General features: G+C 36.4%; 1 protein-coding gene across 3 annotated transcripts in view; it reads right to left on the bottom strand.

Moving 5' to 3' along the window:
• Positions 1-5,554: 5,554 nt before the first annotated feature.
• Positions 5,555-26,355, bottom strand: part of LOC138704918 (ribosomal protein S6 kinase delta-1) — a 117,756-nt gene continuing 96,955 nt past the window's right edge. For 2 of the 3 annotated variants that reach the window (XM_069833318.1, XM_069833319.1), the window contains 4 exons: positions 21,139-21,320; positions 20,812-21,022; positions 7,508-7,603; positions 5,555-5,911 (listed from right to left, as the gene is read on the bottom strand). In XM_069833318.1, the coding sequence (XP_069689419.1) occupies positions 5,786-5,911; positions 7,508-7,603; positions 20,812-21,022; positions 21,139-21,320 (615 nt within the window). In that variant the 3' untranslated portion in view covers positions 5,555-5,785. Of the gene's footprint in view, positions 5,912-7,507; positions 7,604-12,375; positions 13,485-20,811; positions 21,023-21,138; positions 21,321-26,355 lie in introns of all 3 variants that reach the window. The other variant, XR_011333478.1, reaches the window with a different exon arrangement.

Here is a 26,355-nt window from a genome sequence, read left to right as displayed (position 1 = left end):
AAAAAATATGGATGCTAATAGTGTAGACTCGTTATGAATTCTGTTTAAAAACTGTGAAGATATGTCATCCATAGATTTTCAGTTTGACAATGGTCCTTACCATTGTGATGTCCTTTGGTTAAGCCGAGGAAAAGTTCTCTCCAGGTTCTTTGAATTGCATGAACAGTGGCAAGTTGGACGTTCGCTTTGACTGGTAATATATCCAAGATACAAGTATTTGTGGCGCAAATTATTTCTATATTTGGCAGTAAGCATGTATGTGAGCAATTTTCTTCACTAATGAACCTCACAAAACCAAAACTAATACTAGGATTATCAGAAGATAATAAGCATGCTATGCATGCAGGAAACATAGTTTTAGCGGACATAGGAAGGTTGGTGTTGGCAAAAACAAGAAAAAGCACTTGTGTATTAGACGAGAAGTCAGGAATTTAAATTTGTTTCTAGAAATGTGCTGTTCATATAATAAGTAGGCTACATTATTAAGTGTGTAACAGTTACATAGCAATTAATTAGGTCGGCCTCATTATCTAAAACCTCTAAGATAAAAAAAAATATACTATGTTTATTATTTGTTGCAATCCTATTATTTCATTTTTCCATATGCACAATGTCCTATAATTTCTTTCACTCTTGTATTTGTAAGTTTAAAACAGGAAAACAGTGGTTTTATACTAGTTGGATTATTAGATAATTATATAAAAATTAATTATATTCTAGCTATTATCTGAAACTATGTAAGTTAAGGAGAAGCTATGTTTATTATTTATTGTAGCCTACTATTTTATTAAATTCATTCTATTTATTAGAGAGGTACACTCTACAAAACATGTTCTAATTTCTTGTTGTTTTGTATGAATGTAACACATTATCTATTATTTAAAAGCAGTTTAATTCATCTTACAGTGACAGGCCATTAGAGTTCACTTTGCTCACCCCTTCTTATTCTCTGCTGCTGCCTGCAGATTAGATTCATTGCAACCAGTGAGTGTAGAACAGTCTACGTGCTCTTGACCTTGACATTGCTGTCGTAAATCGTTAGCAGTTTCAGTGTTTCATCCATTGCTAGTTGCGGGAAATAAACTTACTCATCACAGTAGCAAGAAGTGAAATGGCCTGCTATTTTCCCTACAAAAAAAATATGCTTTGCAGCAATCACAAATCTAATAGAAATGAAGATCTAATTTAAAATATTCTTTCTCTGCGTCTACTTATATTAAATCCCAAAGAGTTTCACTTTCATATCATCAATATACCATTAAAGTGTTTGTTTTATTCTGAAATGCAATTAGTTTTCTCAAAACTGACGAAAGACAGATTTTGGAAAATTAGGAAAACTAACGCTTTACTGAAAGTTACTATTTTTCTGAAAATCCTTGGTTGCCAAGCTTCAAAAGGACGGGTCATTCATTAAAATCCATTCAGCTATTTTCCCATAATTTCCATTACCAGTTCAAATTACATAATGTCTGTTATGGGTTCATAATTTATAATACTTTTAAGTTATACCTATTTGTTTGCAACAATTACAAACTTACAAAACCATTACTAAGTTCATAATAAAGAATTGCTAAAAAGAGATCAAAGATCATGGAGATGCCTAGCGTTGCCATATGACAACAGGAAAATTGCCACAAAGTACACATTAAAATGTAATAAAAAATATTTTTATTTCCGGACATCTTTTAAGCAAGATTAAAGTAACCAAAATTAAAATAAAAAAAAAATAATAATTTCAGCGCTAATGGTTTAAGTTTAATACTAAATTTGAACCCATATTTCAACAACATCTACAACAGATTCAAGACTGTGATTTAAAAAACTATTACCTAAATAAACACATTGAGAATGAGAGGTAGAAAATTAGAATCATCAAGCCAGAATTGTCGGGGGCTAAGTTTATGACAACGGAGAGTAATGATTGTGCTTTTGTTAGAGAGTGCTTATCTACTGAGAACGAAATAATCAGCTTTGAGTTCTTAATGACTTTGATAATTTGATATGAAATCTTAACGAAGATAAATGTCATCAGTAAATTATGGCAGAATACCAATATGCAGTTACACATGACTGAAAAAATATTGAAGAATTCTTAAAATGGTTACATTAGTGCAGAGAAAATGGATTTGAGGCTGCTATATTAACTGTTGAGGAGATAGCAACCCAATTGAACATCCCAAGAGAATTTAAACAAAGGAAGTTACGTAAGAAAAAATCTCAATTTGCCTATGAAGGTCAGGATGAAAAGTGTGCCAATCCTAAACAAAATTTTAAAGAAGGAGTATTTTTATATGATCATTGATACAATTAATTAGGAGAAATGCTGAATCCCGATTTCAAGATTTAAAGAGATTTCACAGTAACTTTGACTTGAATTGAATTTAACGGAAGGGGGCACTATGGCCCAGCACTGCGACCTGACCCTCTGGTGACACATTCCCAAACCACACTGGCTGACCACACTAAGGTTCTCTGTGTGCCCAGGTTTCGACCAGACAACCCCACTCGTCCCTAGGCCAGCACCCTCCATGCGTTGCCAGTCGCTGTTTGGGGAATGCTACGGAATGGTAACGAAATGGAAAAATGGTGACGGAATGATGGAAATGCCTAATTTGGGGAAAAACAGGAGAACTTAGGGAAAAACCCTAACTGCGATCTTGTCCGCTACAAGTGTCACTATAGATTTTTTCAATGAAAAATTCCCAGACCTGACTGGGAATCAAACCCGGACTGCCTGACAGGCCGGGCCGGGCCGGGTGAAAGTCTGAAGGTCTGACCATTCAGCCACCACAGAGGTTTGACTTCCTATTTAATATTTCATCATTGAAAGTTTTGAATATGATGAATTCCACCATTATTGCAATAATCTTCAAAAAGTACTCACATTTGATGATGGGTCATCTGATGTAAGTGGGGAAGAGCTCTTTGAAGAACTGAGAATGTTTTCTAGGACTGTGTCTCCAAATGATGGGATGTTGAATTGTTTAAATATTATTTCTGAAAAGAATGTGATTGAAGTGTATTCTGATATTCATGTGGCACCGAGGATTTCAGGAACAATCCCTTTCTGTTGCAAGCACAGTGAGGTCGTTTTCTAAATTAAAATTAATGAAAACATACTTAAGATCGACAATACAACAAGAAAGATTGTCGTCTTGTGGCAATTCTCTCTATTGAGCATGGCTTGGCTTCTAGTTTGGACTATTCAGGTGTAACTCAATATTTCAGTTCAGTAAAAAGTAAAAATATGAAAAGAGTTTTGATTTCATGTGCAAACATTTTAGTTAATTCAAAAAAGTATTAACCTAATAGATTACTGTGTTTTAGTGTCAGTGTGTAAGAAGATTTTTTGTAAGACTAAAAATGAAGACATGGTCAGAATTCAGCTTCATAATATGGTGAGTAGTTTAATACACCGTGTCCGGCCTTAGGTTTAACATTGTAAGAGAGTATATATTTTAAAGTAAGCCATACTTAATGAAAAAACTGATATTGTCTGGTAGAGAAAGTCATGCCATTTACAATATATTTCAAATAATTTCATCATGTGCATCTGCAGTGGCCCGGCAGATGTCCAACCTACACTTCACCTCCATCCAGATATTTAGTAACATTTGTAGTGTGACGTTGGCGATGGTTTGATAAATCTTTCGTCACAAATGATCTAAGTTCTCCACAAAACCCATAGGAAAAAGTCCAGGGGGTGATATCTGGGGAGCACAGAGGCTAAGGAAGTGGTTCAGCCTCTCTTATCTATTGTCCCGGGAACTCATCCAAAATTTTTCGCACCGGGATCGCAAAGTGGGGCAGAGCCCCATCTTGCTGGAAAATGGTTCCATGAGGTAATTGAGATGCAGCGTAATTTTCCAACATATCCAAATAATTTGTTCCTGTCACTGTTTTCATTAATGAACACCACACATTTAATTTCCACCTCACGAACCTCACGAGGATTTTCACTACCCCAGATACGATAATTATGTCTGTTAACTTTCCCACACATGTGGAAAGTTCAGAGAAGCACACTTTATCCAGGCAAGCATTGTCTTCTTCAGTTTTATTTAAAATGTCTGCAGCAAACGTTTGTCATCAGGATAGATTTGCTAATGTAACTGAATCTTGTAGGTCCGAAGATGTAATCTTTTGTGAATTACATCATGAACCGTGGAATGCTGAACTCTACACTGGCATGACGAATTGGCTTCTTCGGACTTCTTACGAAGGCTGTACGAATCCTTTCCACATTTTCCACAGACACACACTGTTTGCTATGCTTCCCATGAGTAGACAAACGAATACCAGTTTCTCGTAACTGTCTGTCCCATTTCACAATGCTTACATAGGAGGGAACATCGGTGTGACACCCAAGATTAAATTCAAGGCGAAAATTTCGTTGTACATGCTTCACAGATTTCGTTTCAGCCAGTTCAAGAACACAGAAAACTTTTTGTTGTGGTGTCCGCATCGCCATCTTTGCACATTCTAATCATGTGATCATTGTTGCAAGCATAAATTTCATAAATTACAAGAGACCTATTAATCATATATGAATATTTTATTGGAATTTGTTACGAGAGTTATAAAAGTGTGTAATGTTAAACCTATAAGCCGTACATGTTATATACTACTACTTCTGTTATTATTATTATTATTATTATTACTATTATTATATTATTGTCATTATATTGATATGGGACCTTGAATACAGGTTTGCCTAGGGCCTAGCAAATCCTAGCACTGCCACTGGGTAAACCAGCCGACCTTGAATAGAGGGGGACTGACACTTACCTGTGCGGCAGGAATGCACAAATGGTCGTTAATTCCTAGATGACCCTTGTATAGAGAATTCAACTACAAGAGATTTATCACATTCAATGCCTCTATTTTTTTAGAGATGCAGTACAAAATACTGTACTGTACAACTCTCACGCAGCAATGTGTGAGCAGTACTACTTGGAAAGTAGCAGCTATCAAAGAAATTGTTCGCAACTTTTCTTGATGTGCACAGCTTTGAAGTACTTACATGTGAACGGAGTTCCTAGAGTTGCAATTGCAGAAATTTGGTTTTGTTGAAATTTTTGCAGGAGCTGCTACTTTATATACTGTTTTTATATATTTCAATGTTTGATATAATGAAAATAAATTATTTGTAGCAGCTACTAAATGTACAATATAGACAAAGTATATGTAAATATTACCAGTGTATCACCATATCTAAACTTTGATCAGGAATGGACATACAATATCTGTGCTCTAAGGTATCGATATGTATGAAAGAGGAACCAATGAAGTTATTTCTGTGAGCTGCAACTTCATTTACAAGTCTGAATTAGCTTAAGAGAGATCAGAAGACATTAAGTATAAGTATGCTGACACAATACAGAATGTAATGAAATATTACAGGATGAACAATGACTTTGGTGATGCTTGTTATCTCACTATTAGAATTTATCTCCTTTAAGCCTCATGTTTTACAATCCCCTACTTCGAAGTTGCATGTATGGTTATGAAGTAATTTTTAAAGCATCAAGCATATAATGTAAACAAGTCTAAGAACATTTCAAAATAAGATTATAATCACAGACATTGTAATACAAAGCACAGATTTTAAATACAATAGGACAGTAAGTGCAAGTAACCTCTACTAGATCAGACCAGCTTGAACATACAGCAGAAAAACATGTCAAAAACTATATAATAACATCAAACTTATTACAATTCTTTGGAAAAGTTAAATTTTCTTTTGACTACATATATAAACTTGGAATTTGAGACTACTTCTTGGCTACAGCGTATTACTAGCAGCTGCAACTGAGTTCCAGTCAATTCCACTGAAGAATGGATGGGATTTCAACTCCTGCACACCATTCACCCCTGAGCCCAGACGTTCCTGAGGGTTGTAATGCAACAGCTGAAAAAAAAAAAAAAGAGAACCCTTTAGTGCCACTGCTGTCACCATCATCACCATCGCAGCGGCAGCGGCTGCTGCTGCCACCGCCACCGCTGCTTGGTGAATCTGATACTTTATACATTTCAGATCGCTGCCCATTGTGCAACTCAAACCAAGAAATGGATTCGGAACACCTCAAAATCTGTGCTTCATTGGCTGGTCATGATAATATCTTTGAAAAATATTGGAGTGCAAGAGGTCAAATGACTTTATTGTCAAACGCCTGGCATTAGAAAACAACAACAACAACATTTCAGATCGCTCATTTAGGAGAATCTTGCAACAGAATCTCTATAAACTCCAAATCGTACAGGAAATTAAGCTCCAAGATTTGCTAGCACACGAACAGTTTTCCATGGCCATGTGTGATCTCACACATTTTATAGACATTGATTATGTTAGATGAAGTTCACTTCGAGTTATACAAGCAGAATATGCTTTACTGGAGTGACGTAATCCAGCAGCAATTAATTGCACAGCAACCTTCTTATGGTATGGTGTGGAGCTGCTCTCTTTGAAATCATGAGTGTTTTTCCTTTTAAGGACGAGTATCAGGTTGTGACTGCCAACATTCGTCAACACATGGCAAGAATATGCATGGAATTGCTGTGAAAGCCCTTTCCACAGAAAGTCATTTCTCGATATGGTAACATCCCTTGGCTATCCCGATCCTTGGATCTGACATCTGCAGATTTCTTCTTATGGGGATATCTCAAGCAAGAAGTCTTCCAAGCCACAGCACAGCTGCAGTCAACACTATTCCAGGCGATAAGTTACAAGAGTGATGGACAGCTTTCAATGTCGCTTGGAAGAATGTGTGGTGTGCCTTGACAATTGTTTTCCAGCGCTCATCTTCAAATGTAAAGGCATTCCTTTTTCTTGGATATGACAAAGAGAGAGATAAATGAATACCAGTTGGTCACTTACACTACTACCACTACCACTACTACAACTACCACTATTACTATCCTTATCTGTCAATAGATGATTCTACAAAGTTTAATTATTATCATCTTCATAAATGTCTGTTTCAGGAAATGAATGCCATGTCAGAGGCTTTAGAGATCTTTTTATTTTTAATGGCGGATATTTGACTGTATCTTGGTCATATTTTCTTTTTCTTCTCAGCTAGTAGACCTCACTATATAATTGTAGAGATAATTTGTATTCACTCACTCGGTCTACGTTTTGTATCCAATTATGTTTGTAGTTATTAATTTTATTCAAAATATATTTGATTTCTACTGCTGTAGTGCCACGAGATGGCAGAGAAATATTTCAGCCAGACCAGGAGGAAACTGTGCAATACTACGAATAATAATATTATGCACATGCATCACAGCTTCCCCCTCTGCACACCTAGAATTTCTTTGTCATCTCTTGGCACTACAACTGTAGTTCCTGTCAACTTTCATAATTTCTTCTGTAATTTACAAAGCATATTCCATTGTTATAAAAATTCTCATTACACCTATACAGAAAATAACGAAGTTTCATGACAGTGATATGGTAAGGACCTCTGTAGAACTAAGTCATTCCACAATTCAGTATACTCACCTCTTTGAGAAGAGATTTGGCTTCTTCTGATATGTATTCAGGAATGTTAAGTATTGTATGGCTATGGATTCCACCAGGATGACAAGACAGCAGGGACTGAAATGAAATCAAAATACAGTATGGCAGATTTAACAACATTATTACTCGTACCATGGGGATACCTTTACCTTTTATACTAAATGGTACTTTTACTGCCCAGAGCTGTGCTTTTAGCTTTCGTCATGTGGCCCGAAAAGGTAGTTATACAGAATCTCTTGGACAGCCGCTGCCGCCACCGCCATCACAGTAGTGGGTAGTGTTTTATGGTTGATGCGAAAATATGTTGTACAAGTATAATGTCTGAAAATAACTGCATAATAGAAGAAATCCTGAAGAGTAGTTTGGATGCCGATCTTTCAGTGAAAAAAGCGAAATTATAACTACTGTAGGCCTACAAGATGCGCTTGAAAATGTGTCAACAATGCTGCCATGTTAGCAGCCATTTTACATTAGTTCAAACACGAAAAATCATAATTTTCTGTTGACTACATTTTGAGGTCAAATGACTTAGCATTAGAAAACAACAACAACAACATTTTGAAGTTAGTGCGCCGAACAGATTAATAAAAATGAAAAATATCGAGCTTCGTGCTGTCATTAAATATTTCGTAAAAACAGGATGAGTCCAACAGAAATTAAAGCAGGCATGAATGCTACATTGGGGGAATCTGCTCCAGTATTTTCGACTGTGAAAAAATGGGTAGCACTATTTAAACATGACTGAGAGATTGTGAAAGATCGCAGAAAAATCCACGAATGGAGTTGCATGACTGTCCACTGAAAGTGCGGGAAATTAGCGCGATTATGTGTGTCTCAACTGAATGGGTGCACCATATCTTAGTCAATGTCTTGGGCATGTCCAAGGTCCCTGCGAAGTGGGTTCTGCATCTGTCAACACTGGAACAAAAGCACATCCGATGTCAAATTTCGTGGGATTCTCTGGCTCAATTCGAGAAAAATATACTCGATTTTTTTTAGACAGTTTGTGACCATTGATGAAACCTGGATCCACTATTACATACAAGAGGCATAACAGAAGTCGAAACAATGGAAGCATAGTGATTCTCTGCCTCCAAAGAAAGCAAAAGCTATTCAATCAGCTGGGAAAGTCATGTCGTCCATGTTCTGGGATTGTAAGAGGATAATCATGATTGAGTACCTAGGAAAAGGGAGAACAGAGAATATTATTCAAATCTCCTGCAGCAAATGAAATGGAAAAAGAGGCCGGATATGACCAAGAAGAAAGTATTAGTTTATCACAACAGGCAGCTGTTCATGTGTCTCGCAAACCCAGATTTCTTTCTTTTCCAAAAGTTCAAAACTTGGCTGGCTGGGAAGAAATTTTCGTCAAATGAAGAGGTTATTGCAGCAGCAACAAGTTTTTTTTTTTTTTTTTTTTTTTTTTTGCAAACTCGAGAAATCTGTATACAAGGAGAGTATTGCAGTATTGGTGGACCAAGTGTGTGAATCTCAGGGTGGATTATGTTGAAAAATGAAGATTGTTTCAGAAAAATCCTAGTTTGATTTCTATGTCAGGCTGTAAACATTTGAAACAACCTTCGTATGCCAGAGCTCCCGGACTTGAAATTCAAACATAAGGAAAAGGGGAGGGAATATTTTCGATATTTAAATATAAATCGATATAAGAGAACCATTTGTGGTAAACATCCTTACGAACTAGCTGCATGTCTGAAAATTAAGCAGCTCCATACAACATTTTCTCAACAAGTTGACATCAATTATTTTGTCCATACCTAGCATATCAGCATCGATCAAAAACTTGTTCTTAAACTAAATTAATTAAATCATTCAACGATCGACTGAAGGACAATAAAGACTGAGCCTTGATGTCAATAGTAAAGAAGCTACAAGAACTTAAAAATTCAGCATTTTACATTGATATTATCAATGAGTTTATGTAGAAAGAACGAAGAATTAAGTTTTAATTCAAGTAAAGTAGCTGGATGATTTTTTTAATCTAATGTTATTTCTTTATTAGTTTCTTGCTCACTGTCGAAATCTGCTGGAATGATTTAATGACTATAATACATAATATGCTTCTAAAGCTGAATTATAAAAAAATATAGCCTTGTATTAGTGACATTAAGTGCTCTCTAAAAACAGAGCAGCAGGTACTGATACGGACACATTCCATTGTAATGAATGATCATTGTTCCGCATTGGCAGAAATGATTTTACAAATCAAATGCATGACACTTCTTTCTTGCATTTATGAGAACAATTTAGAACCTCTTTACAGGAATCACTGAAACTCTTAAGAATTATTTGCACGATTCCTATGACTACATCAGAGTGTGAGAGGTGTTTTGAACTTTCAAGACAATCAAAACCTTCATTAGGAATACAATGAAGGAAGATAGGCTATGATGCTATGAATGACATTCAGACGAAGAAAAGGAATGCTTTGTTAATAACACGAACTAGTGGACTTATTTTCATTAAATGTGTTGGCCCTCCAGTACTAAAGTTCAAACCACAGTACAGTACAGACGTGGAAAAGATCAGCCGATGAAACTGCATAGAAGAGAGCCTTTTCCAGAATGTCAGTACTGTACGATGCAATCTGGCAGTTACTCAACTGACTGTCAGAATACGTAAGTTAAATTCATAAGGTATTATGTTTTAAAAATTAATATTATTCTAAATATATTTTGTGTGCTGATTCATGTTTAAAGTTACAGTGGTTATCCTTTTTTTTCTATTGTAAAATTAAGAAAAAACAATTTCTTTTTATAAATTTATGGGTTTGTAATTGCACAGTTCCGCCTAAAATATTTCAGCATTATGTATAATGTTTAGAATGCTTTAAATATATGAAAATAAATTGTATGATAAACAGAATTAAATGTCTCAATGATAACTCAAAACAAAAACCATATAATGTATGAAGAGTCCACTGCAAGAATGATGGATGTCACTTTCTTGTCGAAAATGAACCAAGATTGTCAATGCATAGCTTAAGATATATAGAATGTACATAGAGAGTTATATGGCATTAACACTGATAGTCATTGTCCAGTAATGATCGGAAAATCACAGTTTAGCTTTGAGCACTAAGCATTTCAAACTTTCAATTGCTTCTCCTGAAAAATGTGTTCCAAATGACATCCATCATTCTTGCAGTGGACTCTTCGTATATAATGCTCACAAATGGCACTGATGCCGTGACATTGCTATCATGACAGTAAATGTCGGAATAGTGTCATTGTGTAAACGGTTTTTAATGCCACCATCACAGCGTCGTGGCAATGGTGTCGCATATTCACTGCGGTACTAGTGCTTCCATGACAATACTGATATGGTTCTGCCATGACAATAAATTGAACTCGACCACGTGTTGTGTATTGTTGTGAATGAATTTCGTTTTGTTAGTTTTTTTTATTCTGACTGCATTTGATATTGCAGTGCTCCTGGAATACTATCACTTAGTGACAGGCATCCTTTGTACAAATTTCTCATTGACAAAAGCAGCCTTAATATTTCTGACGGCAGCCCATCCCAGCCTGGTGCTTTATTATTCTTCAAAGAGGAAACCACTTTTCTAATTTCTTCTGTGAAATCTCTGCAACCAGCTCCGGAACCTCCGGAAACCCCAATAATTCTTCTGGTCCTATCACTAATCCCCCCCACATCTCTCCTTACCCATAAATGCTCCTAAAATATTCCCGCCATACTTCTGGTGTAATTTCGTTCTTTACCCATCCCTCACCTCTTATTCTTTTAATATTTCAGATATATCCCCATTCTCTACCACTCTACTCAGCTGACCTGCTTTCCTGAGTTGCCAGTTAGTCTTTTTGAGCTGAATGATATCTTTGTAATTTCTCCTCAATTGAACATACGTTATCCTACTTTCATCATTCCCCGCCAGTCTAAATACCCTTAGGGCTTCTTCAGCCATCTTCTTAGCCACCCTACATTTGTCGTCATACCAGTCATCCCATTTGCTCCCCTTATTCTTCCTTTGTTCCACTATATTACCAGCTGCCATTCTTAAAATATTTGTCAGCGTCTCCGCCGATTCCCCCCCCCCCCCCTTGACTGAACATGAATCTGCAAAACCACAGGTGAGTGTTGTGATTCAATCCTGTCCCCCACCCAAAAATCCGCAATCCTGTCGATTAAGTTCATGCTACACAGTATGTAATCTATCACACTCCCCCCCCGTTCGCTCCTATGAAAGTCAGCTGTCTCTCTAGATCCCTCCCATATTTCCCGTTCATAATTTCTAGATTGAAGACGTCACAAAATGCCAATAAATCCCTTCCCTCCCCATTCAGAATCTTATCTTTACTATTTTTATTTGGCCCCCTTTTGTCGTTCTGTTCCATATTCCAATCTACTAATGAAATGTTCTCCCGGCCTGTCCTTGAATTGAAGTCCCCAAAAACAATGACCAGGTCCTCAAAGAAGTGCGGATTAACATACCGCAAACCGGAAGGCGGCCTATAAGCACCCAAAATTACTAAATCTAATTCACCCATCCTTAATGATACTCCGACAACCCCTTCCAGATCCGTGTTCAAATTCTTAATATTATCTCCTATGCCCTTTTTAATTGAAATGTAAACACCTCCCACCCACCTACCTCTCTTGCCAAGTTTATCCCTGCCCTTATTGAAACTAATGAAATTGTTCAATTCTAGATTATCCTTACAGCTAAGCCAGGTTTCTGTGAAACACACTATATCTAGAGACTGTATAATGTTCATAAATTGCTCACATGATACTTTCTTTTTTAAACCTTCAATATTGAAGGCTGCAATGCTGAGGGGAGTGAGGTGTCTCTACTTCTTCCAGTGACCTACTTGCGGTGCCGTGAAGCTCCTCAAGTCCTCTCCTTGGCTGGCTGCTGTCCGTGCTTCCCTCTCCAACGGTCCGACATAGTTGACATCGAAGCCACGACCCTTGGGCTGGTGCTAGGCAGCTTGTCCACCCTCGTCTGTAGGCTCGCCTGCCACTTCTTCTCCCCACTGCCGCGCTCCAAGATGATCTACTTTGTCGCCCCATTCTTCGGACTGCCACTGGGCTGCTTGTCTTCCCTCTTCCGGTCTGCAGTGATCGTTTTTGAAGCAATTCCGGCACTAACAGTTGGGCTGTTTTCCTTCCCATTGTTCTCCGACCCCAGATTTCTCTCTTCTGACGCCACCACGGTATCCTCTGGGCTGACCTCTACATTCCTCTCTCATGACTTCGCTTCATCTTTCTCCAAGCTGTCCACTGTCTCCAGTTCGACTCTGGACCACAGCCTGCCGTTAATGACGAGCTCGTCGTATTGGATGATAGCATGGCATCCCTGACGTCGGGCCTCGAACATACGGCGTTTGAGAAATTCCCTCTCTCGCCTCACCTGCTCACTGAAATCCTCAGTTATGTACACATCACTCCGAAGAAGGTATTTTGCGTCTTGCAAAATCATAGCTTTTAATTTATAATTTGCGAGTGTGCAAACTATTGGGGCATTCTGTTCCAAGATCGCCCCACTTGGTGCGCCCTCTCAATGTCCCACTTCCAGAGTTCGATGCCCTGTTGGTTCACTACCCATCGCACCATGTCTTCTGACTGCTCCCATGTCTCTCTTTCCTCGTCTGGTACGCCGAAAATTACAATATTATTTCGTCTGGTCTGATTCTCCAGATAGTCAATTTTGCCTTCTAGCATTTCAACTTTGGATGTCACCGAGTCCAACGTGGTTTCTATATCCAGAAATTTGTTTGTCGCAGAGTCCACTTTAGAGAATCCTTCTCGTATCTCTGCCCTCATGTCCTCTACCATCTTCTTCAGCGCTTCCATTCTCCCCTTCACAAGACACACGCACCCAGCAACACGTCTGCTCTCCACCACAGCTACGGAGCGACTCCTACATCTATAGTTACAGAACTGGCAGCAACTGCATTCCTCGTCACATTTCTACCTACTGCCCAAGAGGGAAGAGAATAAAGAAAGACCTTTAAAAAGATAGCTTGAGATTGTAACGGGCGAATAGGCCCAATACTTGTTAGGACGATGATGATTATGATTATGATGATGATGATGTTTGCAGTTAACTATGGATATATTAATTTTACGGCACTAATATGGTTTCCTATAGTGTTTCGGGGTTCGTTGAACATTTAACACATGTGTATTGTATACTATTTTTGTGCGATCATATATATAAAGAACTAATAATATAAAAGACACTCTTTCAGCTTTCGCAATAACGGGACTGCCTCATTGGACAAAGCATAACTAACACACAGCGTGAAAACAAAACAGATCACAAAGGAGTAATGTAGAGAACGAACAAAAAAAAGGGAAAATTAGGATAGAAAGGATAACAGCCTACATATAATAGGCCTAAACATAGTAAACAAACAGATTAGACGTCCAAACAAAAGTTCTTCCTTTTTAGAAAACAAAGTATAAGTGGTATTTTAAAATGGCAAGTGATCCTCTGATAGCAGTAAGGGAAACATCACGAATGAAGTCGTTGTTCAGCTGGAACTTCTTGCAGAAACTGACAAAGAGGCAAGGTATTGTGCCCCTAGTGCCAACCATTAGCCCAACTACTTCAATGGAGGTGAGGTGATATTTCTCCAAATAGAATGGAACTGTGGGCTCATAAATTCTGCATTTTTCATAGTGGATTTCAGCGGGCTGTTGTTCCTGTGCCTTGAATTTGACTGAAGGGTCGATAATGTAGGCGGATGTAGAGCCTGGTGGAATGGCAAGCATGTCAATTCACCGACAGGATCCCTCTTGAGAGATGCCATGGACTTCTTGAAGTACAATGAGATCTTTCTTCCTCAAGGCTTCGTCAATCATGGACCTGATTCTGTGAGGTCTAGAGTTCCGCAGCTTGAAATATCTTCTATTTTGGATTACATCTATAGTTACAGAACTGGAAGCAACAATTTCGCTGCATTCCTCGTCACATTTCTACCTACTGCCCAAGAGGGAAGAGAATAAAGGAAGACCTTTAAAATGATGGCTTGAGATTGTAACGGGCCAATAGGCCCAATACTTGTTAGGACTTGTTATTACTGTACAAGTTTCATAATAACTTTTGCACTGAAAACGCATTTTTGTCAGTACAGCTACTATACATTCAAGGGTTGCTGAAAAGATTATGTATACTATTTTTGTGCGATCATATTATATATACTGTACAAGTTTCACAATAATTTTTGCATTGAAAACACAAGGGAGTATTAGTTTGCTGAAAAGATTAGTAAAAGTTGGTATTGTTTTGTTTTTGTATTTCAGGCCCAATCTGGAAAAAGTGATGAAAATTAACCACATGAAAAATATATAATTGAAGAAGTGATTAGATGCATAACATCATAATATAAATGCGGTCAATTAAATTAAAATAACTGTTTGCAATTAACTATGAATATAATAATTTTATGGCACTAATATGGTTTTACAGTCTTGCGCCATGGCATCATGGTCTAAGGCATCCTGCCTAGGACTTGGGTTATGGAATGTGTGCTGGTTCGAGTCCTCATGGGGAAAGAAATTTTCTCATAAAATTTCGGCCATTGTATGGGACCGATGCCCACCCAGCATCGTAATGCATTTGGGGAGCTAAATAAATAATAATTTAATAAAAAATTTCAATAAAATAATTAAATATTAATAAATCAAAATCTAAAAAAAAAAAATAATAATAATAAAAAATAAAATTTTAACAATAGGTAACGAAATCTGGTTGCAAAAGTCACCTATAATGGCTGGGAGGGATCATCGTGCTAACCACACGATACCTCCATTCTGGTTGGATGATCGTCCACCTCTGCTTTGGCATGTGAACGTGAGGCCAGCAGACGACTAGTTGGTCTGAGCCTATAAAGGGCTGTGGCACCACAGATTATTATTATTATTATTATTATTATTATTATTATTATTATTATTATGGTTTTATATCGTGTTTAGGAGTTCATTGAACATATTCTCATCAATTCGTAGAAAGTTCCTAAATGACCGAGAATCTTTTAATGCCATCTCTGTCAATAGTGTTTCCAATGCACTTATTTTTTTCTATGTAGGCTCTACTTTTTTACCCACATCTTTTTTTTTCTGTGTGTTCTCTCTTCTAGAGCTATCAGTTCTTCGACATTTGCAAACGGAAGTCAAGCGAAAATTCTCAATTTAACTCGTAATTCAGAAACCAGTAAAGATTTTGAATAGCGGCAGCTTTTAAAAGTAATTTCCGTTTTTTCTCAACATTTCTCTTGCTTTGACCCCGTGTCTAATGTTAAATATAAAAGAGTTTGCCGCTAACCAATTTTTGAAGGCATAAATGTCTATTTTGAACAGATCACTTCGATTTTAATCCTACTTTTCAGAAACGATATTGATTTGGAATTTTTTTCTATGCTTTCCTTAAGACATTGACCTATCAATCCTAAAAATACCACTGCAATTGATTGACTATCATACAAGTTACGACATGCTAAATGTTTAATGACATCATCTTGGTTGTGGTGGGATCTCATTGAGTCCTGGATGAGAATGCAATCCAGATGACGTCCCAACAACATGCGCAGTAAAGGACGAGTTTTTGCATTGAAATGGATCCATGTGTAACTCTTCCCACCACGGTAATAACACATGTATACTTAATGAACCCATACAATTCATTGTGTTACCTCCAGAATTGCATTTTGACGTGGGCATTTCTTTTATGTGCTATAAATTGTCTATTATTATTATTATTATTATTATTATTATTAAGTTCCCACTGCCACCGGGTGTTGCAGTGTGTATAAATACATACATACAGAGTATTCCACCTTAAGAAAAAAGCATTGATCTTACGGGTCTTGGCTAGTACACTGTTGCCGAAAGATGCCTCCGTTAGTAGAAAGAGTGAGGTATAGTATTTCTATCTCACTTTCTTCCTAATACGTACAGCGTTCCAGCAAGTTTATCGCACAAGACAGGTACGTTGAGTCCGTTGAAATGATAAAAAAAAAAAAAACCTATTAATGCCATAATGATGCCTGCAAAAACATACATTACATTTTATATACATTATAACTAGACTTCGGATATTTAGGCCATTAACCAACTTTTAGACACCTCAACTAGGCTCCATAATGATCGAAAATAGGCATTAAAATAGTTTTAGGGACCTAAAACGTTGCTGCAATTATAAAATAATAATAATAATAATAATAATAATAATAATAATAATAGTAGTAGTAGTTCATTGTGTTCTGCCCAAGGGCAAGTATTTCACTGCAAACCCAGCATTCTCCAGTCTTTCCTATTTTCTGCCTTTCTCTTTGTCTCTGCATATGACCCATATATCTTAATGTCGTCTATCATCTGGTATCTTCTTCTGCCACGAACTCTTCTCCCGTTCACCATTCCTTCCAGTGCATCCTTCAGAAGGCACTTTCTTCTCGGCCAGTGACCCAGCCAATTCCTTTTCCTCTTTCTGATCAGTTTCAGCATCATTCTTCCTCCATCCACTTTTTCCAACACAGCTTCGTTTCTTACTCTGTCCATTTCACATGCTCCATCCTTCTCCTTACCCACATTTTTTTTAGTTGGTTATTTAACGACGCTGTATCAACTACGAGGTTATTTAGCGTCGATGAGATTGGTTATAGCGAGATGGTATTTGGCGAGATGAGGCCGAGGATTCGCCATAGATTACCTGGCATTCACCTTACGGTTGGGGAAAACCTCGGAAAAACCGAATCAGGTAATCAGCCCAAGCGGGGATCGAACCCGCGCCCGAGCGCAACTTCAGACGTGGCTATCCACATTTCAAATTCTTCTATTTGTTTCTCTTCATTTCGTCAAAATGTCCATGTTTCTGCCCCATACAATGCTACACTCCACACAAAGCACTTCACTAGTCTCTTCCTTACTTCTTTGTCCAGAGGTTCTTTTTTCTATTAAAAGCTTCCTATTGTTACTATTCTCCTTCTGACTTCTTGACAGCAGCTCATGTTACTGCTTATAGTACACCCCAAGTATTTGAATAATAATAATAATAATAATAATAATAATAATAATAATAACAATAATAATAATAATAATAAGAGTAGTAGTAGTAATAATAATATTAATAATAAACTGTTATTTTATTGGGTTAAGAAGTACTTATAATACAGACTTAAGTTTATGTGCAGCACACGTTTACTGTTATTAAATGTTAAGAAGCACTTATAATACAAATTTAAGATTATTTGCAGCACATGTTTATTGTTATTAAATGTTACAGAGCACTTACAATACAAAATTAAGATTATGTGCAGCACACTTTTTCTGTTATTAAAAATGTTAAGAAGTGCTTATAACACAAATTTAGGATTATGTACAGCACACTTTTTCCGTTATTAACTTCACACTATAATCAAACAAGAACCTAAGATACATATCTAATGCCTTTGTTGTTTTGCTGACAGTTAAATTTTGTGTACTTCTTCAAATAGGCGTGTTTTAACAATGTGAAATCTTAGCCTTAACTGTACCACCCCTACTTGTCTGTTAATTTTTTCAGTGGAGATCTTCAGCAAGACAGTGGAAGACTATTCCATCAATTTAGCTGTTACCCCATTATTCGTAAATGGAATATTGGTAATTTTAGAGGTGTAACACAATTTTAGCACACAAAATCAATCTAGTTCTCAATGAAATAATGTTCTATGAATTAAATGAAACTAATTCCCAGTTCTCAAGAAAAATACTTATAAATAGTTGATGGAACAGCCTCCATATGTTCAATGCTATTTTCTTAAAGTGGAATCCTCTATACATACATACATATCGGTCAAAAGTTTTCAATCACCTATCACAACTATGAATTTGTGGTTAAAACAGGGATTTCATTTTGAATATTCTAGCATATCATAATGCTAGGGAGAGAAAATATTTATTTTGTTGGTCTATTTAGGTTTTCCGATGTGTTTGTACATTGAAATAAAGTATATAGTTGTTTTCATAGCTGATCGAAAACTCGGTAGTTTACGTACGTACATACATACATATTTACATACAACACAAGCCTCTCAGCTTTACTTCTATTCTGAAGAATTTTTATCACCTTTAAAAACCATCACTCTCAGCTAGGTATGAACCTGATTCTTGACTCCAGGGCAAATATGGTAACTGAGGCTGACAAAGAATATTATGGAATATTATAAAATGTAACACTAATTTTCTGCATCACTCATACAAGAGGTGAATAGTAAAAGGAAAAACAGAAGTATTGCAAAAAAATCTGACTTAGTAGAATCTTTCTCTAGCAAAAACCCTCCCTTGAACTCATTAGGATTCTCAATCCAGTCTTTTGACCGAAAATGTATGTATACTTATTCTGTTAACAGTATGACACAAAAGCTGATATACTGTGTGTAGCAAAAGTAGCTTTACAACTTTCTACAACTACATATTATTAATAATAATAATACTACTGAACTGCCCCCCATTGAGGGTAGCCCTTATGGACTCAGTATATCCTCAAAAAACATTAATATACATGTGTAAACATAGTTATTAAATTTTAAAGAAGGGAAACAAAGAAAAGGGCGTGAAAAATTACAATTGCTATTAATGTGGCACCATGTGATTAATTAGGATTTGGCAGGATTTTTTTAACACAATTATCACAATGTCATCTCTCAGAGATCTTGGCAGAGCAAACTGCTGTCGAAATTCTTCAAAAAAAGCTGGTATAGTCCCTCGAGCACCTATGAGCAAGCCGAATACCTCAACGTGAATTAAGGCATATTTCAGCTTGAAATGGTTGACTATAGGCTCATAGATCGACTTCTTCTCAGGGTGGACCTCGGCTGATTGATGACATTCTACTTCAAAATGTATCGTGGGATCCACAATGATGCCCTGTTTAGTGTCAGCATTGTACGCTAAAATATCTACTCGTCTCGTTGACCTATTTTCAGCTAGACAGGAGATTTCTTCTTCTACTATCCAGCCCTTATTTCTTAATGCTGCAGCAATTTTGGATCTTATAAGATGATGTTTAGAGATCCTCAAGAGCAATCCCTGTTCACAGAATCCCAAGACGTGTGCTAAAGTTTCAATCTCCGGGCAGCCACATGTACTGTTGAGAGATCTTCCGGGAATGAAATAAACAGCTGCTAAATTTGCTGTCATTTTCAGGCTAGATATCCATTCACTAGTCGAAAGTCCTTTCTTGTTTGCAATCCAACTGTTGGCGGCTGTTGCTTCGCTATACATCTCAACACCTTTTCCCCATCCTGAAAGGGTCTTCCATGATTCATATTCACGACCTCGCAATTCTTCTCGAAAATTTCGAATTGTAGCTTTAGTAAAGTCTTCGGGAAAAGAAAGGCAGAGGAAATCACATGACGATTTGAGTTCGACATCTGTCTCATCATGTTAACATGCAGATTATCTGCTCTGATTAATGATAGACAGATGTTACAATGTTGAAGAAAAGCTTCCCAAGAAGCGCGTATTAACTGAAGTCCTTTCAACTTTTACTAGCGTACAGCATACTATTTGGAATATCAGCCAGGAAGAAAAGCATTTCTTTAACAGAGCTTCGAAAGATCTTATCAACGTCTTCCAAAAAACTTCGAAATAATTTATGTAAGGGAGCCATTTGCAGGGGATATATGAGCTTGGGCCAGATATATTAACAATATTAAGTTTTTGATCATGCTGCAACTAGTAAAAATTACATAACATTTCCAAGTTAGGGACATTTAAGCAAACACTTCAAGTGACACAGCAAATGTCCCAATCAGTACTCAATTGCTTCCCACAAATGTAATATTTTTCCCTGTAATGCCACACTACCATATCAGGCAAATTAAATTACTGAGATGCGTTGTCATGTTGACTATGTGGGCTTTCAGAAAAGCTCACAACTTACAGTTACATTACTTTGTTTTTCAGATTTCCTAGTATGATGAAGGGAATACCCTGTTTCCATAAACATTCGTAAATTGCTGGGAGGATTTTTATGATACTCTGTAAGCAAATTCTTTATATCTGTGCACTGATTTTGCTTCTTCAATGAAAATATGCAGCAAGCTTGCTCTCCTGTGAAATTTGCCATTTTGTTTTCTTGATTATTATGGAACACTGTGGCACTGAAGCTTTATTCACAGAAAACTTTAAAACATTAAAGCATTCCTGACATTGATATTATCCTAAAACACCGTAAATAACTACACACTTAATGAAAGTTGTAAAGCTACTTTTTCTTTTACATGATATATTGTTCTCAAACAACTTATGAAGTGTCATACCTTGCCAGTCAGTAACTCAAAGATGAGGGCTCCAAAGCTCCACCAGTCAACTGCCGTACTAAGCTGGAAGATACCATTCACTTCTGGTGCAGCATAGAGTCTTTCAATTGCTTCAATGCTCACTAAGGAATCCACATCAACCCATTGACACATGTACGTAAGAAGGAGATGTCCCTTCTCACCCAACAGTATATTGTCAGGCTGCAGGTCTCTAGAACAAAGAAAAATAGCCACTACTCAGAAGTGACGTTGGGGGGAGGAGGGGGAGGAAAGCTGATATTTGCTTAAAGTGACAAACTTTATAGGAAATGACCACTGAGATGATACCTGCAGATGATACCCCATTGGTGCAATGCATCAATAGCCACAACTAATTCAGCTGCCCACATACGGATGTTGGCCTCAGGTAGCAATGGCTTAGGGCGATCTATCATGGCCTGCAAGCGTGAGAACTGTTGCATCCGGTCCAGGCTGCCAGACAAACCTCGCCCATGACCATCGAATATATCCTGTCAATGAATAACAATATTTCTGCAATATTTGAGCTTAAAAACTGGTAAGATTATTGCTTGATTTTAGAAGACAAAACAGTGTCTATGAAACTGATTTATTTGGAAAATTCTGAATATTTTACTTTTTTTTTTTTTTTTCTGGTAATGATGAGTTGTAGAAGTGCAATATAAAAACAAAGGAATGTTTAATTTGGAGTATATATCTTTTTTTTTTCCTCTGTTCCAAAACATACTGCAGCCTGAAAGCTCATTGTGTTTGGTAGTGGGATTGATGACAGTCAGATGACAGTGATACGAGTCTATGGATTTGCCATGGAGATTATCTGCTGACATATGCCTTACAGGTGGAGAAAATTTTGGAAAAAATCCAACTAAGTTATCAGTTGAAGCAAGACTCGAACCCATATCCAAGCACAACCTCAGATCTTGAGTCCAACTTGCTACCATCCGAGTTATGCTGGTGGTTTTTCATTCTAAATCTTATGAAAATTACAATGAGCAGATACCAAGAATAAAATAATTTGACTCTAATTCAAGGGGAGCAAAAGAAGCATTAAATTGTTTCTTATTGCATATTAAAAAATTAGTATGTATTGCAGCGAATTCCCCATTTAAAACAAACACTAAATTAGTGCCTAGTAAACTATTTATATAGAAGCTTTCTTCACAAGGTTCTTAAATTCTGTATGAGGAGGAGAGTTCAGGAACTGCCACATCATTATCACTCTGATGTACACAGTGGCGCATGAAATGTCATACACTGAAAATATCTAATAAAACATTTAATTTTGGGTTTAGAACTTTCAAATTTTGTGACTAATAGCCTTAGTCCATGCATGGTTCAGCAGAAGGCAGCACTTGTCAATGTCGCACATGCACAGTGCTTCCCACTGAGATTTGTGAAACATGGAGGACAAGGGGCAGTTGACAGTTGATGCTTGAGCAGAAAGTGAAGACGGTGTAGAAAATTGAAAATTATGGTGAAAAAATGGGTGTGTGGGGTGCGATTTCCAATCATGGAATCATTAGGCCTTTCTTTTTTAACGACACTATTAACAGTGTGTGCTACATGGACATGTTGCAAAATACAGTAATTTTCTTCCGAAACTCTATGCAACAATGCTACCAACGGAGACACAATGGTTTATGCAAGACGGAGCTCGTCCTCATACAGCAAACATTGTTCTGGATTTCCTGCATGAACAGTTTGGGTCCCGTGTAATGTCCCATCGATATCCAGAATGTTTTCAGGGCGGTTCGCCATACAGTCCGGATATCAATCCCTGTAACTATTTCTTATTGGAATATTTGAAGGAGATAATCTATCGCAATAAACCAGGAAATCTAATGCAACTGCGAGCGGCTATCATGACTTTATTTCAGGGAATGACAGAGGACTTGTGTCGTTGGGTGGTTAGAAACATCAGGGTTCATCTCGAAGAAGTGATACGCCAACAAGATGGGCTTACTGAACACGTTCTGCATGCTCGTTAATCATGTACAATCAGGCGAGTAATGTGATATAAAATTGTATGACATATTTTATATATTAAAGATTATATAAACAATCTAAACTGTATGACATTTCGTGCACCACCCTGTATTTATGTAGGGTATTCCTACTGCAAGTATCTTATGAGTAAAGTTTTGTCTTTTACAAATATATTAAACATTTCACTGCACTTTTCACCTCAAAAATTATTTAGCACACACAGTTCACACGTAGCTAAATCAACTTCCAGTTTATTCCAAACATCAAAGTTTGTTTCATAGCAGAAAAAAATCCTTTCAATATATGATTTTTAAACTGGGACACTTATTGCAAAAATAAGGATTATTTGAAAAATTATCATGTATTCATCACTGTCAACGTTTTAAATCAAACTGCTTTTCCATCATAGCTGACAAGATTTTTTTAACCATACATAATCTTTCGCAAAGATTATCTTTATAAATTGTTATATTACAATTCTGAGCAATGCACATTCCTCAAAGGTAAATGATCTGGACATGCTGTTCAATAATGAATAATAATTTCTTATTTACACAATTTTGAATTCTGAATTTGAATTTTGTGTTATATTGCTATATATTGGACACTGAGAAAGCTTTTGATAAAATATGGCATGATGGCCTTCATTTCAAAATTATACCTCATTTATGTGAAACTCTATACAGGATCATTAAGTCATACTTATGCAATTGCACATTTTCTGTTAAATGTGATGCAGCTCAATCAAAATCAAAATCCATTATTCTGGAGTGCTTCAAGGAAGCATACTTGGCCCTCTGCTATATCACGTACACTGCAGATTTCTAGTTTCTGATGCACTCACAGTTGCTCATTTTGCAGATGACATGGCAATTTTGAGAAAAAGATACTACTTGTGAAACAACTATAAGAGAACTTCAAGATTTCTGTGAGAAAATAGATACATGGTACAACCACTGGAGAGTTGTAATAAACTCAATAAATCAAATGTTGTAAGACTTACATACAAACACAATATTCTGCATCATCCTATTACAGTGAAAGCAATGCCAACTTCAGATTCACAGTGTGTGAAATATCTTGGTCTCACTCTTGATCAATGTCTAACTTGGAAATACCATTTCTCGGATATAATTTAAAAGATCTGCACCTGTCTCCATCAACTGAAATAAATCATGTTGTCAAAATCTTCTCTCTCACTTCGTAATAAATGACTAATACATACAACACTCGTTAGATCTATTTGTTCAATATGGGGTTCAGCAACATCTTCCCAAAAGTTCAAACCATTCAAAACAGGTGTCTTCAGCTGATTACTGATGCTCCAAGGTACATTAGAAACTCAACTCTTCATTCTGATCTTGGTGTTCTGAATGTAAATACGGTCCTCCAAAAGAGTTATGGCCTCACACTTCTCTCAATCACATCAACCCTGTAATTCAACAGATTCCTCTCAAATATCCACCAGATCCACCACACAGAAGACTCGAAAGGAAAAGACACTCTGGTCTGAGATTATAAACTTATAAAATGTAATCAAGACTACCGCTGGATAACACCCCAAAAACAAGTGTTACCTAATGTTTGTTTAATTTGAAAAGTGAAGGTTTGTCATGGTGTTTCCTATAAGCAAATATTCTGTAAAAGTATTGTATTATTAGTTACATAAAAATTTTGTAAATAGAAATGTATTGTTAAGTTACTTGTTTGTGTAAAGCTTATTTCATGTATGGCAATTCTAATGTATACTACTTTCCATATGTTAAAATTATTTGAAGATTAATGTCAAACTGAACTTATGTGCATATACGTACTGAACGTGTTGTGTATGAGGTCCTATCCTATCAGAATGTTGCAGTGCACAGTGCAGTGGTTGGGTGTATTACTGGTGAGTTGTGTATGGATACCTTCATATGGAGTGCAGGGGGTTTCGAAAATTCAGTAAATTCTCATTGATTAAAATGTTTTTTCACTGTTATAATATTTTTCGATGTAATATTCTTCAGCTGTGTTGATGAACTTTTTATCATTGTATGCTTTTAACATTTCCAAAATGTCCTTACATTTGAATAATTTCAAGGAAAAATTGTTCCAGGGCCAGGTATCGATTCCTTACATTGTCCTAATTCGTGACCAGTGTTAACCAAACATACTGCATATTTTGATTTATCTTTATTATGTTTGAAATCTACAATGAGCAATATCACAGAATATATTACTTGTTAACAACTCTCATAAAATATAGAATTTAACGTTATCTATTACTAAAATAAGTGATGCTTTTTAAATCCACAATTTTAGAACATAAATAAGATAAATATAATATAATGCATGTTAACAATTTATAAACGTGAGTTTTATATATACTGTAATTAAGAACATTATTATTTTATACAACATGCATATACATAAGGCTCATGGAATTGAACATATTAAATCAATACCGGTACTTACTTTTACTAACATAATGTCTGATAAGGCTATTGCACTCAAACATGATGTATAACAAATATTGTATTTATATTATAACTTGGGATAATTAGATATTGCAATGACATGTACCTGATAATGCTCTAAAAAGGCGAAAACATTAATACGAATTTAATTTTAACACTTAACAGGTATTAACTGGTGTTAATGAATTTATAAATGTGGTAAGTAGGCTGACCAGATTTTTTATGGTCAAGCAGGGAACATCGGCAATTTCAAGAAAAATCACAAACGCTTATCTAGTCGTCACTCTCCACTGAAAAGTGGGAGAAAATACATGTAACAGTTGATACAATGATAGAACTTTGCACACTAAATTTGAAGAGTATCTTAACGTTTTGAACTAATTGCATAAATACACGTAACTCCTATATACAGATAATTATAGCCACTAAGAATTCAATTCCAGTACTTGCATGGAAGTCTTTCACATAATATTGTATACACTAAACTCTAACACACACATTTTACAAGTACTTGTGTGAAGAAGGTATCTTTTTTAAGGACCTGTTCATTCCCATATAGCTTCACACTAAGTTCTTCAAATGAGGAATAAAAGTTTGTGTTCACTTGTAGATCTAACAAAGCTTTAACTGTTTCAACTTTCTTTCTTGACTTTTCATGAGTCCAGATTGAGTTCACTGTTGAGAAAAGTCTTTCAACTGATGAATTACTGACTGGACGGCTATGTTCTTCTCAAAGAGTGCAGAATATCTCATACTGTGCTCACTGGTTCTTCTGTCTAATACTGAGAAGAGTTCAGAAATGTGCATGAATCACAGCAGTTCCACCATGATCCTTGAATATTTACGTGTAAAATGTTACTGAAACAACATCAAAGCTTCTGGGGACAAAAAGGAACATTTGGTCCCCGGAGACAGCAACTCAAAACTGGGGACTGTCCCCGGAAATCAGGGACAGTCTGGTCAGCCTAGTGGCAAGTCATTTGATTGAAAATTTGAATATTCTTTGTATACTTTATAGTCGACTTATCTAAAAAACAAAAATGAATTGTTCTAAAACCATCTGAATTTAATATGTATGCATTTT

Source organism: Periplaneta americana, chromosome 8 (genome assembly GCF_040183065.1).
Source record: "Periplaneta americana isolate PAMFEO1 chromosome 8, P.americana_PAMFEO1_priV1, whole genome shotgun sequence".
In the NCBI taxonomy this organism is placed as follows: domain Eukaryota; kingdom Metazoa; phylum Arthropoda; class Insecta; order Blattodea; family Blattidae; genus Periplaneta; species Periplaneta americana.
The sequence above is the reverse complement of the archived record's forward strand: the minus strand, read 5'-3'. Positions and strand labels throughout refer to the sequence as shown.